This window comes from Fukomys damarensis, unplaced genomic scaffold (assembly GCF_012274545.1).
Source record: "Fukomys damarensis isolate Sample0158 unplaced genomic scaffold, DMR_v1.0_HiC HiC_scaffold_34, whole genome shotgun sequence".
Taxonomy (NCBI): domain Eukaryota; kingdom Metazoa; phylum Chordata; class Mammalia; order Rodentia; family Bathyergidae; genus Fukomys; species Fukomys damarensis.
In genome coordinates this window covers 12,226,179-12,243,572 of record NW_022900946.1, presented here as the reverse complement: position 1 = coordinate 12,243,572, position 17,394 = coordinate 12,226,179, and the positions used below count along the sequence as shown (strand labels likewise).

At 43.1% G+C, this 17,394-nt stretch overlaps 1 protein-coding gene across 7 annotated transcripts in view; it reads right to left on the bottom strand.

Annotated features, from left to right (window-relative positions):
• Cpped1 (calcineurin like phosphoesterase domain containing 1) overlaps window positions 1–17,394 on the bottom strand; it is a 121,802-nt gene that overhangs the window by 52,322 nt on the left and 52,086 nt on the right. For 6 of the 7 annotated variants that reach the window (XR_777480.3, XR_777481.3, XM_010610010.3 and 3 more), the window contains one exon: window positions 15,968–16,060. The exons of the other annotated variant lie outside the window; for it this stretch is intronic. Coding sequence is in view for 4 of the 6 variants with exons in the window: in XM_010610010.3 (XP_010608312.1) it covers window positions 15,968–16,060 (93 nt within the window). In the remaining 2 variants the exon portion in view is untranslated. The remainder of the gene's footprint in view (window positions 1–15,967; window positions 16,061–17,394) is intronic. 7 annotated transcript variants of the gene reach the window in all.

Here is a 17,394-nt window from a genome sequence, read left to right as displayed (position 1 = left end):
ACACCTGCATTTAAAGGGTCACCCCCGGCTTACCGCAGTCCGTGAAGCTCCGGTGCTCAGGATATGCCTGTCAGGGGCTGAACTGTGCTCCCTCTCACATTCTTATGTCACAGCACTAAGCCCTAGTGCCTCAGGATGTGCCTGGGTTTAGAGACAGGGTAATTATGATAAATGAAGCCACTAAGCCTGACCCATTACGGACGGGGTCCTTCCAGGAAGAGATTAGGACCCAGGTACAGAGGGCAGACCCTGTGAAGATGCAGAGTGAAGATGCCTCAGGAGGAACCAGCTGCCTTCGTCTTGGACTTTCAGCCTCCAAAATTATAGAAAATAAAATTCTACTTTCCAGGGCCCCTGATCTGCAGTCCTTCGTTCAGGCAGCCCAATAGGAGATGAATACAGCCCATCATAGGGAGGGCCCGAGTGGGGCCTGAGGAGCTGAACTGCTCTTGCCTAAAACTGCGTGGATCTAGGAGAGGGAATATTCTCTAGAAAACCCTTCCAGCTGCTGTGGGAACAGCAGATGGGTCTGTGACTCACTTCATGACTTCGCATGGCTTCTGCCCATGCCTCCTCTTGCACCATGCTCACCCCTCAGGAAACGACACCCGATCTACCCAGCTGCCAACCCAGGGGTATAGTGGTGTTCTGACCCCTCCTTCCCCCAGTCCCCACATTCAGCCACCTGAATGTGTCCTGGAGACTCCCCCCGAGACATCTCTCATCCACTGCGCGTTGCTGCTCAGCAGCTGTCCTGGCCCAAGTCAGGGCACATGTCCCCAAGACCCAATCAAACATGTTACCTGTCCTCTGTCCCCCACACGCCCAGGACTTCCTCCAGTGCACAGATGGTGACAGGCAGGCTGGAGATGGCCAGAGGAATCACAGGCACCTTCTCTGTTCACGACAGCAGGGACCTCACCAGCAGACAAGACACAGAGTGCTAGGATGCCTCTGAGCTCACTGGCTGCAGATGTCCATTCATTTCCCACGCAGGTCCCCTCCAGTGTTTCACCCTTTCCTCTTTTTTCTTGGTACCGGGGATCAAATGTGGGTCCTTGCTCTTGCGAGGCAGGTGGCAGAACCACTGAGCTAAATCCCCAGTCCTGCAATCAGCTGTCTGCCACCTTCTCCTAAGCACAAACCATTCACAGCCTCAAGGACCCCATCTCAGCTTCTTGGACACGTGTCTAGTCTGAAGGGATTTGTATTACTTCAAATCTAAAGCATAGAAGCAAGCCGGGATTAGGCTCAGAGGTTCTGCCGCCTGCCTCTCAAGCTCAAGGACCTGAGTTCGATCCCTGGTACCAATAAATAAATAAAGCACAGGAGAGGATTCTTAAGTACAACTCTATTTTTCACCAATATTAAAATGTGTCAACATGGGTCACCATGCAGTATTTTGATACATACATCCACTGTGTAATATGTAAATCAGGGTAAACACATCCACAGGCCCACTGATACACCATGCTATCTTTGAGTGTTTCTAGCTTCTAGCGCACCCAGGCATGAACTTCACATGGGTTTCAACTTGGCAACAGCCCTGACATGACCACACCATCTCTCATTTAACCACGCACTGTTTAAATACCTTTAACTAGACAGCCCCAGCCATCCTGTGCTCCGCAGAGGAACTGCAAGAGGCACAGCCCAGGGGAGCTTGCCTGGGACCACAGCCCCGCCCCTCAGGGGTGGGGCAGAGGAGCAGGGAGAGGTGCCCCCCTCCCCGCAAAAACTGATGGGGAAGTAAGATACTTCCATGACAAAGCATAACTGAGAAACTTCAGGAATACCAAACCAGCTTACCAAACAATTCTACATAATATCCTAGAAAAAGAAAACGAAAATCACAATATGAGGCCCAACAGAGCAAATCCAGCAGGCAAGACAAGAAATTAAAGACGGGGTAAAAATTAAAAAGAGCCAACAATAGGAAAATAACATGATGATGATAAGTCAATATAAGTCAGTTATAACCATGAATGTTAACGGCCTCAATTCACCAATCAAAAGAAATAGATTGGCAGAATGGATTAAGGAGTAAAATCCAACAATATGCTGTATACAAGAAACACACCTACAGCCAGGCGTGGTGGCACACTCCTGTAATCTCAGCAGTCGGGAGGCTGAGGCAGGAGGATTGCTGTGAGTTTGAGACCAGCCTGGGCTACAAAGTGAGTTACAGGTCAGTCTCAACTACATAGTGAGACCCTGTCTCAAAAAAACAAAAAAACAAAAAACAAAACAAAAGAAACACACCTAGTTCAAAAATAAACTCATAGACTGAAAGTAAAAGGATGGAAAACAGTTCTCCATGAAACAGGAACCCGGAAAAAAGCAAGGATAGCTATCTTATTTGCAAAGTAAATTTCAAACCAAAACTAATTAAGAGAGACAAAGAAGGTCACTGCGTCCTTGTAAAGGGAACAATCCAAGAGGAAGATAGGACAATCATAAATATAAATGCAGCAAATACTAATGCCGCCAACTATACAAAACAAATGCTAAGGGACATGAAAAACCAAATAAGCACTAAATACAACTATAGTGGGGGACCTATATACCCCACTGTCACAAATAGATCAGTATATACAAAAAAAATCAACAATGAAATACTAGAACTGAACCAAGCTTTTGAACAAATGGACTTAACAGATATCTACAGTGTTCCACCCCACAAAATCAGAATATACATTCTTTTCGGCTGCACACGGGTCACTCTCCAAAATAGACCACATGCTAGCTAACAGAACAGGTTCAAATAAATGCAAAGGAGTTGAAGTTATCCATATTATCACACCATATTGCAATTAAGCTGGATATCAATAGCAAAAGAAATCGCAAGAACTTCACAAACACAAGGAAATTGAATAATACTCTCCCGAACAACCAATGGGTCACAGAGGAAATTAAAGAAGAAATTAGACAGTTTTTACTATTTAATGATAATGCCAGTACAGCATACAGGAATCTACAGGACACAGTGAAAGCAGTTCTGTGAGGGAAATTTATAGCAGTGTACATCTACACTAGAAAACAGAGTGAGCTCAAATAAATAATCTAATGCTGAATCTTAAGCTTCTAGAAAAAGAAAATCAAGACAAACCCAAAGCTCGTATAAGGGAGGAAATAATAAAGATCAGAGCAGAAATCAATGCAATGGAGAATAAGAGAATGATACAAAAAAAAAATCAATGAATCAAAGAGTTGGTTTTTTGAAAGAATAAATAAAATTGATAAACCCTTATCCAACCTTATCAAAAAAAAAAAAAGGCTCATGTCCATGCAACTGGGAATGAAAACTGTGAAGTCACAACAGATCCTGGAGAAATCCAGAGGATCATCCAAATGTACTTTGAGAATTTGTACTCTATTTGTATCTATCTTTCTAGATACTAAACACCCCAATTACAGTAAGTGATATTGAAAACATATTTAAAAATTTACCACCAAGCTGAGTGTGGTGGTGCATGCCTGTAATCTCAGCATTTGGGAGGCTGAGGCAGGCGGGTTGCTGCGAGTTCAAGACTAGCCTGGGCTACACAGTGAGTTCCAGGTCAGTTTGAATTACATAGGGAGACCCTGTCTCAAAAAAAAAAAAAAATACCAACAAACCAACAAAGAAAAGCCCAAGTCCTGATGGCTTTACTGCTGAATTCTGCAAAACATTTAGAGAAGAACTACTGCCACTACTTTTGAAACTTTTCAGTAAAATTGACAGAGAAGTGATACTTCCAAATTCATTCCTAGAAGCAAGTATTCCAAAACCAGGGCAAGACCCAGCCAAGAAAGAGAACTATAGGCCAATCTCAGTAATGAACATAGATGCAAAAATCCTCAGTAAGATGATGGCAAACAAAATACTGAGTCATCAAGAAGATAATACACTCTGACCAAGTTGGATTTATCCCAGGGATGCGAGGATGGTTTGACATATGTAAATCAATAAATGTAATACACTATATTAACAGAGTCAAAGACAAAAACCATATGATCATCTCAAGAGATGCAGAAAAAGCATTCAACAAAATTCAACATCGATTTGATAAAAATACTGCAAAAAATTGAAACAGATGATCTTCATCTCAACGTCATAAAGGTTATCTATGAAAAACCAACAGCCAACATCATACTAAATGGTCAAAAACTGAAAACCTTCACAGTAAAATCAGGACAAGGATGTCCACTATCACCACTCCTATTCAATGTAGTTTTGGAAACATTAGCCATAGCAATTAGACAAGAGAAAGAAAGAAAAGTAATAAAGATAGGAAGAGAAGAAGTTAAACTGTCATTATTTGCTGATGATATAATACTCTACATAGAAGACCCAAAAAACTCCACCAAAAGACTTCTAGACTAAACTGACAGATTCAGTAGAGTAGCTGGATATAAGGTCAACACTCAAAAATCAATAGCCTGGGCCGGGGATTTAGCTCAGTGGTTCCGTTGCCTACCTTGCAAGAGTAAGGACCCAAGTTCGATCCCCAGTACCAAAAACAAAACAAAACAAACAAACAAAAAAAATCAATAACCTTCTTGTACACAAATAACAGACTCACTGAGAGAAATTAGAGAAACAATCCCTTTCACAATAGCATCCCCAAAAATGAAATATCTAGGAATCAATCTAATGAAGGAGACAGAAGACCTCTACATTGAGAACTACAACACTCTGAAAAAAGAGATCAAAAGAGGATGTAAGAAAATGGAAAGACATCCCTTGTTCCTGGGTAGGAAGAACCAATATAGTGAAAATGGCCATACTCCCCAAAACTGCTATACAGATTCAATGCAATCCCAATTGAAATCCCAACAGTATATTTCACTGAACTAGAGAAAACAACCCAAAAATTCACTTGGCACCAGAAGAGACCTAAACTAGCAAAAGCCATTCTAGGCAAAAGAAACATGGTAGGGGGTATCACAATCCCCAACTTGAAACTATACTACAAAGCCACTGTGCTAAAAACGGCATGGTACTGGCAAAGAAACAGACCTGAGGATCAGTGGAATAGATTAGAAGATGCAGATACAACTCTGGCTGCCTCATATTCAGCTGCTTCATCTTTGACAAAGGAGCCAACCATCCTCACTGGAGGAAAGATAGCCTCTTTAATAAATGGTGTTAGAAAAACTGGATTTCAACTTGTCAAAGATTTAAACTAGACTCCTATGTTTCACTGTGTACTAAACTAAAATTGAAGTGGATTAAAGATATAAATATTAAAACAGAAATACTAAACTTGTTGGAAGATAAGCTAGGTAGAATTGTTGAAAAAAGACTTTAAGAAGAAATTCTCAGTAGCACAGGAACTAGCACAAAGAATCAACAACTTCGATCTCACCTTTTTAAAAAGCTTCTGCACTGCAAGAGAAACCACCAACAGAGCTAAGAGATAAACTACAATGTGGGGAAAATTTTACTAGCTACTCCTCAGACAAAGGACTATTATCTAGAATATATAAAGAACACAGAAAAATTCAGACACCCCGAAATTTATAAACCCAGTGCAAAAATGGGCATCTGAACTGAACAGATATTTCTCAAAGAAGTAAAAACAGCAAATAAACATATGAAAAAATGTTCAACTTCACTGGTCATTCAAGAGATGCAGATGAAAACAACACTAGATTCCACCTCACCCCAGAAAGAATGGCTGCTATCAAGATATCAACCAATAACAAATGCTGGCAGGGCTGTGGGGAGAAAGGAACCCTTCTTCATTGTTGGTGGGAGACTAGTGCAACCACTGTGGAAATAAATATGGAGATACCTCAAACAACTAGGATTAGAAGTCCCATTTCACCCAGATATTCCTCTGCTGGGCATCTTCCCTAAAGAATTAAAAGCATCACACCACAGTGATACATGCTCACTCATGTTTATAGCGGCACGGTTTGTAACAGCTAAAACTTGGAAACAGCCTAACTGCCCATCAGGTGGAGAGTGGATAAAGAAGATGTGGGTTTATATATATATATATAATATAGAGTACTACTCAGCCATAAAGAATGAGAAACTAGAGACATTTATAGCTAAGTGGATGCATACTGAGGATATACTCTTAAGTGAAATTAGTAGGACATGCATGTGTAAATACTGAATAGTTTCTCTGATGTGATAGACCAAAAATGTAAATAAGAATTAAAATGTGGGGCCGGGGATTTAGCTCAGTGGTTCCACCACCTGCCTTGCAAGTGCAGGAACTCAAGTTCAATACCCGGTACCAAAAAAAAAAGGGTGGGGGCTGGGAATTTAGCTCAGAGGTTCCAGCACCTGCCTCACAAGCGCAAGGGCCCAAGTTTGATCCCTGGTTAAAAAAAAAAAAAAATCAAAATGTTAAATTGATATTGTGTAATAGGAAAAAAATGTATAAAGGTATAGGGGAAGTGGGAGGGTAAAGGAAAGGTAAGAATGGAAAAGAAAAAACAAGGGAAAAGGAAAAAATGGAAACAAAGTCTCTATAAATAGGGAAGGGTGGAGGGGTGAAGGGAAGGCAGAGACATGGGGAAAAAATGAGAACCAAGATATATCATGTAAAGGTACAAGACCCCAATGATGAATGTAACTGTACTGTACACCTAAAATGTACCAATAAAGAAAAAAGAAAAAAAAATACCTCTAGCTATAAAGTAGCAACAGTAAACCTGTGTCATCTTCAAAGACTAGAGAACAAAGAAAAACAACTATGTTACCTATATAGAGGTAGGAGCCAGGGCTCTTGCTGTGGATGTGTGGTCCCCTGGAAGTTGACAGTGCACACAGGTTTATGCCAGAGCCTTCGGGTGCAAGAACCTTGCTGGTTGATTCTAGGAACTACCTTTGTAGCACCTACCAAGGAGTGACTGAGCAGGTGATGACAAAGAACAAATAACTCTCCCAGGCTTTAGATGACACACAGCTTGATCTCAGAGTTTAACAGGTGGGAAGTTTTAGATTGTTCAAGGACATGTAGTTTGATTCCAGCCAAGTGGCAAGAGGGACCACAGAAGCACCCAGCCATCTAACTGGCCCAGAAGTTACCAACGAGGGCACCAAAACTGTAGGGGAGGTTCTAGGTGTCGAAGCTACTTCCGCTTGAGCATTCTTGAGTGACGGAGTAATGCTAAGTCTTCAAATAATGGTGAGGCTCTCCAATTTCTAAATTCACAACTCTTCACATAAGAACATTATGACAGCATTTATTAACTTGCAAAGGTTTGTCATTCCATAAATTATCCTCCCTCACATCAAAAGAAAAGACGAAGACATCAGAATGATGGCACTGTATCATCCTCCTAGAGTGGTCGGATGGATGGCTGACGGACGGCTCCGTGGAACACAGCTATGGTTTGTTATGGCATCACATTAACTGGCCGGCTGGGTCACAGACTCACACATGGCAAACAGGGCCCCAACACAGACACATGTACTATTTCAACTACACAGAGGTTATACTCAAGCTCAGTGTATTATACACTAGCTCTCACTGTATTACTTCCCCTCCCTTTTTTGCAGCCCTGGGGATTGAACCCCAGGTCTTTGCACCAAGCTACACACCCTTCCCCTTTTAGGCTTTATTTTGAGGCACGGTCTTGCTAGGTCTCTGAGCTGCCTGAGCTGGGCTCAAACTTGCTATCTTCCTGCTCAGCCTCCCAGAGTGCTGGGATTACACAGGTAGGCAACCACACCCAACTATTTATTTCCTAACACAACATTTGAAATTTCTGTTATTGTTGCCAGATTTTATATCTTTTCTCCTTTTCAAAACTGCTCTTTTCTGCTAGCCAAGAAACCTAACCAGTATTTATACTCACAGGTAGCAATGATCATAGGGGAATTTAATAAAGGAGAAAAATGTATTATGTACAGTAATAAGTATATGGAGTACATTTGATTAGAGTCAGTAAAGATATAATTATGTGGTTATCTATACCTAGAAAAACTGTTTGTTACCGTAACAGAAGTAAAATGTACCAAACTGGTGGATTTAGAATAACACATCCCTGATACATGAAGAAGCAGGGAGATAAAGATGAAGGGTTTGCAGGCTGATTATAATCTTGAGATCACCAAGAAAGGAGGTGAACCAACCACAATTTGACCAAGTGAAATAAATAATTTTAGGCTGTTTGAAAATTCATCTCACAAGAATAAATAACAAATATGATTCCAGTGGTAGTTTGTAGAACCCTAAGCATATGGCAAGAGCTGAGATAAATACTTTAGGTGCTGTACTGCACCCTGACCGGCCTGGCACTGGACAAGATGGGGAGGCTGGGCACCTCCTTGGAAGAGGAGAAGGGTGGTCTCGCCAGCAGCTCTGCAGGGCAGGAGGGTTGGGTCAAGTCTTATAGAGAGCGACGCAGAGGACGACAGGTGAGCTCAGTGGGGAGGGTCTAGGTAGGAAATGGATGCTCTCTAGTCAGTGAGCTTGGGAGCAGCTTAGCACTGAGTGTGCCTGTGTCTTTCTTATCTGCTGGCTAGGTCCCCACCGACGTGAAGAGAGGAGGTGCCTGCGACTCTCCCGTGCCAGCTCCATAGTATCTGTACCAGAAGGCACTAAGTGGAGAGTCCGTGGTGGAGGGAGGGGGTGTGTGGGGAGTTGATTTTCTATCACTGGTTCTCTAGGGAGATAGGACCTGACTTCCTCCTCAGGGAACCAGGAATTTAACTGTGCTTACTAGCCCTGGAGTACCCAAACCAAAACAGTAAAGATGGCTCCAGGGGTAAGGGGAACACCTGAGAGCCACGTTAGGGACACTACAAGTTTATATATTTGGGACATTGTAAGGTTAAAGTTAGGGCATTCAGATTTGCCTAGACTTGAACTTTATCAGCTTAAAAATCCATACATCAGGGCTGGGGATTTAGCTCAGTGGCACCACTCCTGCCCCGCAAGCGCAAGGTCCTGAGTTCAATCCCCAGTACCAGGGAAAAAAATCCATACATCAGTATACAGTATAGTGAGTTTTACAAGCCTGGAGTTAAAAATAGGAGAAAGAATCCCACAGACTATGCCTTCAATCTGTGCTGTTTATTAATCATTATATCTGCTAAAGTCATGGATTCAGAATTATCTTGTCATTTTTTTGGCAACGCAATACATAAAAAACAATCCCAGGAGTAGCTGAGAAAAGCTGAGAGCATTAAAACTTCGTTTTTATAAAGCCATTAAGTAGAAACGACTCAGAAGAAACACACAAGGGTTATTATGTTTGGTGAAACTGAGAGCTAAAAGCCACCTGAAAATCACAAATATGTTTCCAGTTAAAGATGGTGGGTTGAAAACACATTCTGAGCTTTGTTTCTTTCATACATCTTACTGCTATCAACTCTCCAGGACAAAGAAAACAGAAGAAAAGTCACAGAATGTGGAAGCAAGAAAGCGAGTAAGTGGTAATGGGCTTAGCTGACCTACAGTCAAATAATCAGCTGGTGTTGGGAAATGCACAAAGCACCTCGCTTAGTACAACCACTTTGGAGAACTCTGGGAACATTTACCAAAGAGAAAACCACATGTTCTTGATGGTCCAGGAATTCTACTTCTCAGAACATACTCAAAGAAATGAGAACAGAGGCCCACTAAATAACACAAGAATATTCATAGCAGTTTTATTCATCACAGTCCCCAGCTAGAAATAACAGATGTACATCAGTAGTGGAATGGGTAAATAATAATGTGTGGTCTACTCCTTATATGGGATTCCACACGCAATATAAAGAGCTAATTATTGCTACACATGACAGCATGAATAGCAGCTATTATGTACCACATGATTCAATTTTTATGAAGTTCAAACAGGCACAACCAGCTAACAGCAATGGAAAGTTCACCAAAAAAGAGGAAGGAGAGAGGCTCTGGGGGTAGCAAATATTTCTATCTCATTCTGACTGATGGTTACGAATGGATTCACATGTTCAACTTTTGACTTCAATTTAGATCAGCTACATTTTACTACTTTATATTAAACCTCCATTAAAGAAAGCTAAAAAATGAATATAAATAATAAGATCTGTTCTGTATTAGTTACTCACAAAGGCCCAGACATTTGTGGAGACCAGTATCCCTGGAAAAGGGAGTCAAGGAAGGCTAACTCAGAACGATGATTTTAAAGCTCCTGAGCCTGGACTACTGAGCTTCTTACCCTCGGAGAAGGCAGAGGCCTTCACTTTTGCAAAGAGTCAGCAAAGGGACCTGAGAGCCAACAGGCACTGGTAGGGCAGGGGTGCCACAGTGAAAACAGCTGATGAAAGATCTGACACTGAACTTCACAATGCAGCCTGTTCCTTCTGCTTGGAGTCTGCAACCCTCCTCAGGTTTCCACTTCAGGGAGGATTTTACTCTGCGGACCCTGAAGGCCAAAAAGAAATGACCTAATGATACTGGAATGGGAATTTTCACCACTCACGGTGAAGAGCACCAGAAATAAGTTTCCTGCTATATTAACCAGATTTTTCATGTTCTTTCTTCTCCTCTATTAAGTGCTGCACTCTTAAATCAGGGCAAGAAGCCAGGGATCAACAGCCAAGGAAAATGCTGAATATGAAAAACATACTCAACTAAAATGAGAAGACAAAAAGGAGGAGGAGGAGGAGGAGGAGGAGAAAAAAACCCCATCATCTCACTTTTAGAGATGGAACATACTGTGCCAATCATAGAATTATAGGATGCTAATTTAAAAAGAAATAATGACAGGGCCAGGGATTTAGCTTAGTGGTACTGCCGTCTGCCTTACAAGCGCAAGGTCCCAAGTTTGATCCCCAGTACCAGTAAGTAAGTAAGTAAGTAAGTAAATAAATAAATAAATAAATAAATAAATAAATAAGACCAACAAAGCACTCAGAAATTAAAGCAAAAAACTACATAAGACTTTAAAGTACATTTAAAAAAAACTGGTAGCAGAAATGAAAATCAAAAGCTTAGAAGATAAAGTTGAGGAATTATCTCAAAAAGTAGAGTAAATAATGAAATGGGGGGAACAATGGGGTGGTATTTAGTGGCTAGAAAGGAGATGCAACATTTAAAGAATAAGTACTGGAAAATATATTGTAAGAGAAATAAACACGGAGAAATTGATAAAATATTATCAGAAGGATTTCTCAGACAGGAAAGGCATGAATTTAGACAAATCAAATAGATGCCTTTCAAGGTAACTTACAGTGTTACCTGAGCCTTGGATAAAACAAAGAAGATCCTCTGTGTTTCCAGTTTCACATAAAGGATCAAGAATCACAAGAATCAAGAATCACAACTGAATTGAATTTCTAAAAATCCACATAGAATGGGGTAGGGACAAAGCCACTTAAATTCTGAGAAAGCAATGTTCCTTCACCTATTGCTCTATACCCAGCCAAACTATCAAGCTATCCTCTCAGTGTGAGCAGTCGAGTCACTACTTTTCCCAGTGTGCTGTGCCCAACAGTGTGATCTGTCAGTCCGTGTGCACACGTAATACTGACAAAGATGGAAAATGATAAATAGAAAAAGTACAGATTTAAATCATAACCTTGTTACTGGTTACTTTAAATTAGAAATTCTGTAACCTACAGAAGGTATTACATAATAATTTTTGCAATTAAAAAATAACTTTTCTGCCTCCAAAGGTATTTAAATGCCTGGCTCCAGGGGTCACTTCAACTCCCCTATGAGGAGGGTACTCATGACATCCGTTGCTATGGCTTGTATCTAGATGTCCTTCCAAAGCCTCATGCAGTCATAGGTAGGGCTTTTCAGAGGTAGCTGGATCTATGGTGTGTGCTGCTGGGATCAAGAAAGTGCTGCTGGGGTTGATTCATGGTGGGACGTTAGGATTAAGGCTGCCCCAACCTGGGTGTGAGTGCTATCAGCCCTAAGTGTAGTCTGGATATGATGTAAGGGACAGAAAGAGAGTTACTGCTTGTCACTTGTCATTGCTGCTTTGCTTTTTACTACTTTGCTGCCTTCTGCCCACCATGAATTATTTCTCCCCTGTGATGCCCCTCTGCCATGCCACCCTGCCTTGGAATCAGCTGACTACTAACCTGAACCACCACAAACTGTGAGCTAAATAAACCTTTCCTCTTCAACTTTGGATGTAGGGCATTTTGTCCCAGCAATGAGAAGAGTAACTAAGACATGCTCCATCAGAGTAGATGAGGGAAGCAGTGGAAGCCAGCATGGGCCTATGTGGCAGGGTGAGTACCAGCTGGAAACCAAGACACAAGAGGGAGTCAAGGCACACAGGGATGGGCCAGGGCCAGGCATTGGAGGGCTCCTGCCTTCCTCACATTCAAAAGCTCCTTCCTCCCTGCTTGTCCACACCCAAACCCAGACTTCAGAGACCAGTTAAGGCAGAGACACCCCAATGAATGCTGGGACAGAATCAGGAGAATACATATACAGAGAGGAAGGGCCTAGAAGGTCATCAGCAGAAGAAAGTCAGAGAAACCTTATATGCACAGATGCTGGGAGACCCTGTGTGCAACCCTCCTTTGAAGGCCTGAGAATCTGCCCATGCTGTGCTCCCTGCATGGGATGAGTATCTTGCCTTTCCCTAGGGAAAGTTGATGGCAAGATCCGAGTGTGGTGATAAAGAGATCTGCACTGAGATCCAGGTGTCCTTTCCCCATAGATAAATTACAGCCAGTATAGCAATATGTATAATTAGACCACCCGCTTTATAGGACTGTTATGAAGATTAAGTAAGTTCATATGTTTACAAAGCTCTTACAATGCTTGGCACACAGCAACTCCTACATAAATGTGAATTATTACAGATAAAATAAGACTGGTGAAGAGATGCCTTGCTCACAGAGGTGCTATGCAAAGGCATTCTCTGTCCAGATTTGCTCCTGTGCTGGTGATGCTCCTGCAAGAGATTAAAAGGGCCTGCACTTTCAGTGTCCTGGTGAGAAAATAAAGTCAGATTTAGATTAACCCCAGTGGAAGAAGAGGATTAAGCGTAGACTCATTATGGGCCATCATTTCCACTGTAGCGGAAGCAGAAAAGAAGAACTGCTCCCCACCCACGCACAAACAACTCTAGGAATCAGGATCCCTTGGGCTTTGGGGTCTGACCACACTTGGTTTCAGGAATTCTGTGTTCTGACTAGGTCTGAGTGAACAGGGCACGGGAGAGTTTTGGGTGTGAAGTGGCTTGGAACTTCAGATGACCCCAAACTCGGTAGTGGGCTGAAAACCATGTGTATCATAACCCAAAATACAGATGCTCCTCAGCTTATGCTGAGGTTGTGCCTGATAAGCCCATCATCCTACAATGAAAATATATATTGAAAATGTGTCGAGTCCACCTAACCCTATGGAGCACCCAACTCCACAACACAGCGCCCTGGAGTGTGGGCTGAGGGGCTGTGCCGCTGCTGCCCTGCATGTCAAGAAAGCATCAGACTCACATCGCCAGCCCAGGAGAAACCAATTCAAAATTCAAAGAATAGTTTCTACTGAATGTGAACTGCTTTAGCGCCGCTGCACAGCTGAAGAAGTCTGAGCTGAGCCATTCCAAGTCAGGGGCCACGTGTATGACTTGGCTGCATTAACAGATAAGGAGAAAGCTGAACACCTCTGAATTTTGGCTTTCACTCGAGGCGGTCTTGATCTTGGAGAGCTTATGCTTTAGTGACGGAAGTCCGTCTGTCGGTGCAGTTAATACACAGTTTATTAGACGATGCCAACTGCTGTCGAGAGAAATAAATCTGTGCAGGTGCTGGATGAACAGCGGGAATGGGAAGGCCTGAAACTTCACACAGCAGACAGGTGCAGAGAGGAGCGGCAGAAGTGGGCGCGAAGCTCGGGGGCGGAGCACTCGCGCAGCCTGTGTGAAGCCTGGGCTCCGACCCCCAGAGCAGCTAACAAACAAAAAGATAAAGGGATACCCAGAAATGACGCCAGGGTGTAGACTGACAAACACGGTGGGGCGGGGAGTTCAGGTGCAGCAAGAGCAGGAAGAGAGAAGACTGCAGGGAAAGAGCCTTAAAGTACCAAACAGCTGCAGTTCAGGTGAGGGCTGGGGCACTCAGAGACAAGTGACAGCAGGAGGGCAGACAGCTCTCTCTGTAGATACCACAAAGGGCCTGAATGGATGCTGGGAGCAATGGGCAGGCCCTGCAGGGTTTCCAGCAAGGATGAGCAAGCTCTGCACTGAGCTTCCAATATCTGGCTACTCCACTGGTCGCAATGCTAGAAGAATGAAGTTACCAGATGGTCTAATGAGTTCAGCCCTCTATGTCCAAAGGCTCCTAAGAAGCACATATAGCAGCAGTGGTGGGGTGGGGTGGGGGTTAAACCTCAAGAAGAAAGAGGAAAGGGCTGGGGATTTAGCTCAGCGGCTCGGGGGCCTGCCTTGCAAGCTCAAGGACCTGAGTTCAATCCCCGGTACCACGAAAAAAAAAAAAAAAAAAAAAAAAAAAAGAAGAAAGAGGAAGCCAGGAATGGTGGCGCACGCCTGTAATCTCAGCATCGGGAGGCTGAGGCAGGAGGATCACTGTGAGTTCGAGACCAGCCACCTGGGCTACATAGTGAGTTCCAGGTCAACATCAACTACATAGTGAGACCCTGTCTAAAAAAATCAAAAAAAAAAAAAAAAAAAAAAAGAAGAAGGAGGAGGAGGAGAAGAGGAAGAAGAAGAACTGAATGAATGGTGGGCAGACACAGAGCACTGGAAGTACCCAGCAGGAAGGACAAGTCTGTCTTCTTGGAATCATCCTCCCTGTGTCAGGGAACACCTGCGTACACAACTGACAGATCTGGTCATTTTTTAAAATCTAAAAATGCCAGCATCTCATTCAATCAGGGAAAAGTCATCCTGACAGTCATGAAGACTGACGCCTCTGCAGTAATAAATTGCTAGCACAGTTTCGGTGAAGGTAAAGGGCCTGTTAGCGTGTGTGTTTGGATTTGGATAAGCTTTCTCTTTTTCTAGGCAATTTAGCAATGGAAGGCAAATGGCACGAATCTGTGAGATAATCCAAACGTCCATCAAGAGAAGAATGCCCAGGAAAAGACGGTGCATGCTCCATGGAGAGACATCCTGCAGCCATTCACCGTGACGCTTGTAGTAACAAAGAAGTCTGTTTACGTTACATGGAAAACTGCAGCACACAAAACTGCAAATAATGTATGACTTCAGCTATACAAAAAAATAAAAAAAGATCGGGATGGAAATATGCCAGAAATGTTAATAGTTATTGCCTCTGGGTGGTACACAATTATGAGTGATTTTTGTCATTCTTCTCCCTCAATTTCTTTCAATTGCACATCTATTACTTTTATAATCACATGCACAAAAACCCCTGTGTGTTATTAAAAAAACATGTTGCAGGGATGAAATGTCTCAGAATATTTTAGTTCTCAAATGCATAACTGCGAGCTGTAGATGTGAATATAGATGATCACTGTTACATTTATTCTGAAAGAAGAATGCTAGATTTTTTTAGGAATAATAAAGGGAAAGTGTCCTGGCAAAGTGCTTTTCCTACTTAAACAGGAAAACATTATGTAAATTATTTAGTCTTAAGAGTACTAACTGTTGGGTAAATGCTTACTAAGAAGGCTACCATACAAGGCCCTGTACTAAAAATTATAACCTTGCTTGTAAAATGAATGCCACTTCGTTAGATCCCAAATACAAAAATCACTCCAAGTTATTCAATTGCAATATTATTAGCAAACTGCTTTGTCAAAACACAGTTAACACCGACGCTCTCCAGAGTGAATGCAGGCTGTTAGTGCTCGGCTCCTAGGCTACGTGGTGGCTGTTCCGGGAGGCACGGCCTCACTGCAGCAGGTGAACAGGCTTGGGAGGGAGGCAGGTTTGGGTCTGAATTTTGCATTTCTCCCTTTCCTAAGTGCATACTCCTATGAGTATTTATTCTTCTTGAGATTCTAATCATGAACTAAAAACAATAATGCCCACCTTGCTAAAACTGTCATCAAGATAATAAAATATGTGTGTAGGGTGCGGAGGATGCAGATCGGCTTACCATGGACACCGACTGAGTGATCAAATGAGGGGGATTCACCTCCACTACAGACGCTGGAAAAGCTGTCCATGTGGTTTGCATCCTCCTCTCTGGCTACAAGTGCACAAATGACAAGGAGAAATAAGCAGAAATTAGCTACGGGCATTCCAGGGAAACTTGATTTCTTGATAGACAGACGGATCAGGTATTATTGGCACTGACTCCCTGCCTTGTTCTTCTCTCTCTCTCTCTCTCTCTCTCTCTCTCTCTCTCTGGGCGGGGAGGTACAGGGGATCAAACTTGGGTCCTTGTGCTTGGGGAACCACTGAGCTAAATCCCCCGCCCCTTGTTCTTCTCTTAAAGACAGAGAAGTGATGGCTGGTCTACAATAGCCATTTTGCAATTATGAGGAAAATAAGAAAATGGCAGAGATGCTGATCATGACTGTAAAGTAACAGAACCAATGCCAGAAGCTGCTTACCTTTAGCCTTGTTATATGAGAAAAACAAGTCCTGCTTTATTTAACAAAATTTTTTAAACCTGGAGGCAAAAACATTACTAATGAATACAAATCATGACTATAATCATGGCTGGTCCTTATACTCAAGGTGCTTACTGGCTACTGAAGAGGGCAATTAAAGAAACTCACAAATACAGTAAATGTAAACTATGAATGTGAGTGTTAAGAAGAAGGAAGTACTTGAAACTCTGCTTCATAAATCATGGGTTTTGAGTCAGTTTAGGAGGCCAAGAGCAGCTTCACTGGGTGGCTGGTAATGATGCTGGGGGAGATGAAACAGAATTCTCGGCAATGAACAGTAGGTGCATGGCCCTGTGGTAGGAGAGGTGAGAACAGAGCGTGGGACCTTACAGAGGGGCACAGGCTGGTGCACAGTGTGGCAGAGAACAGTGAAAAGCTGGGAAGGGGCATGGCCAGATCTCTACTGACTCTGGATTTGTGATAACTATCTGAGGTCAGCCCCTGTCCCACCACGCAGGGGAAGCCACTTCAGCCAGTCTGACAAAGAGGTGACACACCCAGGCTATCCTGGAGAGCGCATGACACCCAGCTGTGGGTGTGGCCTTTGTGGGAGAGGAAGAGACGCAGATCCGCAGCCAACACTGCAACCGTGTGCCCATGCAGCCCCACCACCAATTCCGTGCCAGCAGAAACTTGGTTTGCTCCAGGGCAGCCAGGTGTCACGCTTAGGGGAAGGATGGTGACAGATCCAAGCCAATATAGATGTTCTTCCTCCCTGTTTTCTGGGACTCCCTGGAGTCCAGGAACACCCACGGGTTCCTGATCTGACCAGGGGGGCCTCAGCAGAAGTCCCCTGTGGTGGGGCGGCCTAGGGAAGTGTCTGCTTCCCTATCAAAGGGGACCCATATCTGGCTGGTGCAGCTCCTCTGAGACCACCATGCAGCAAGCATGAAGATGAAAACCAACA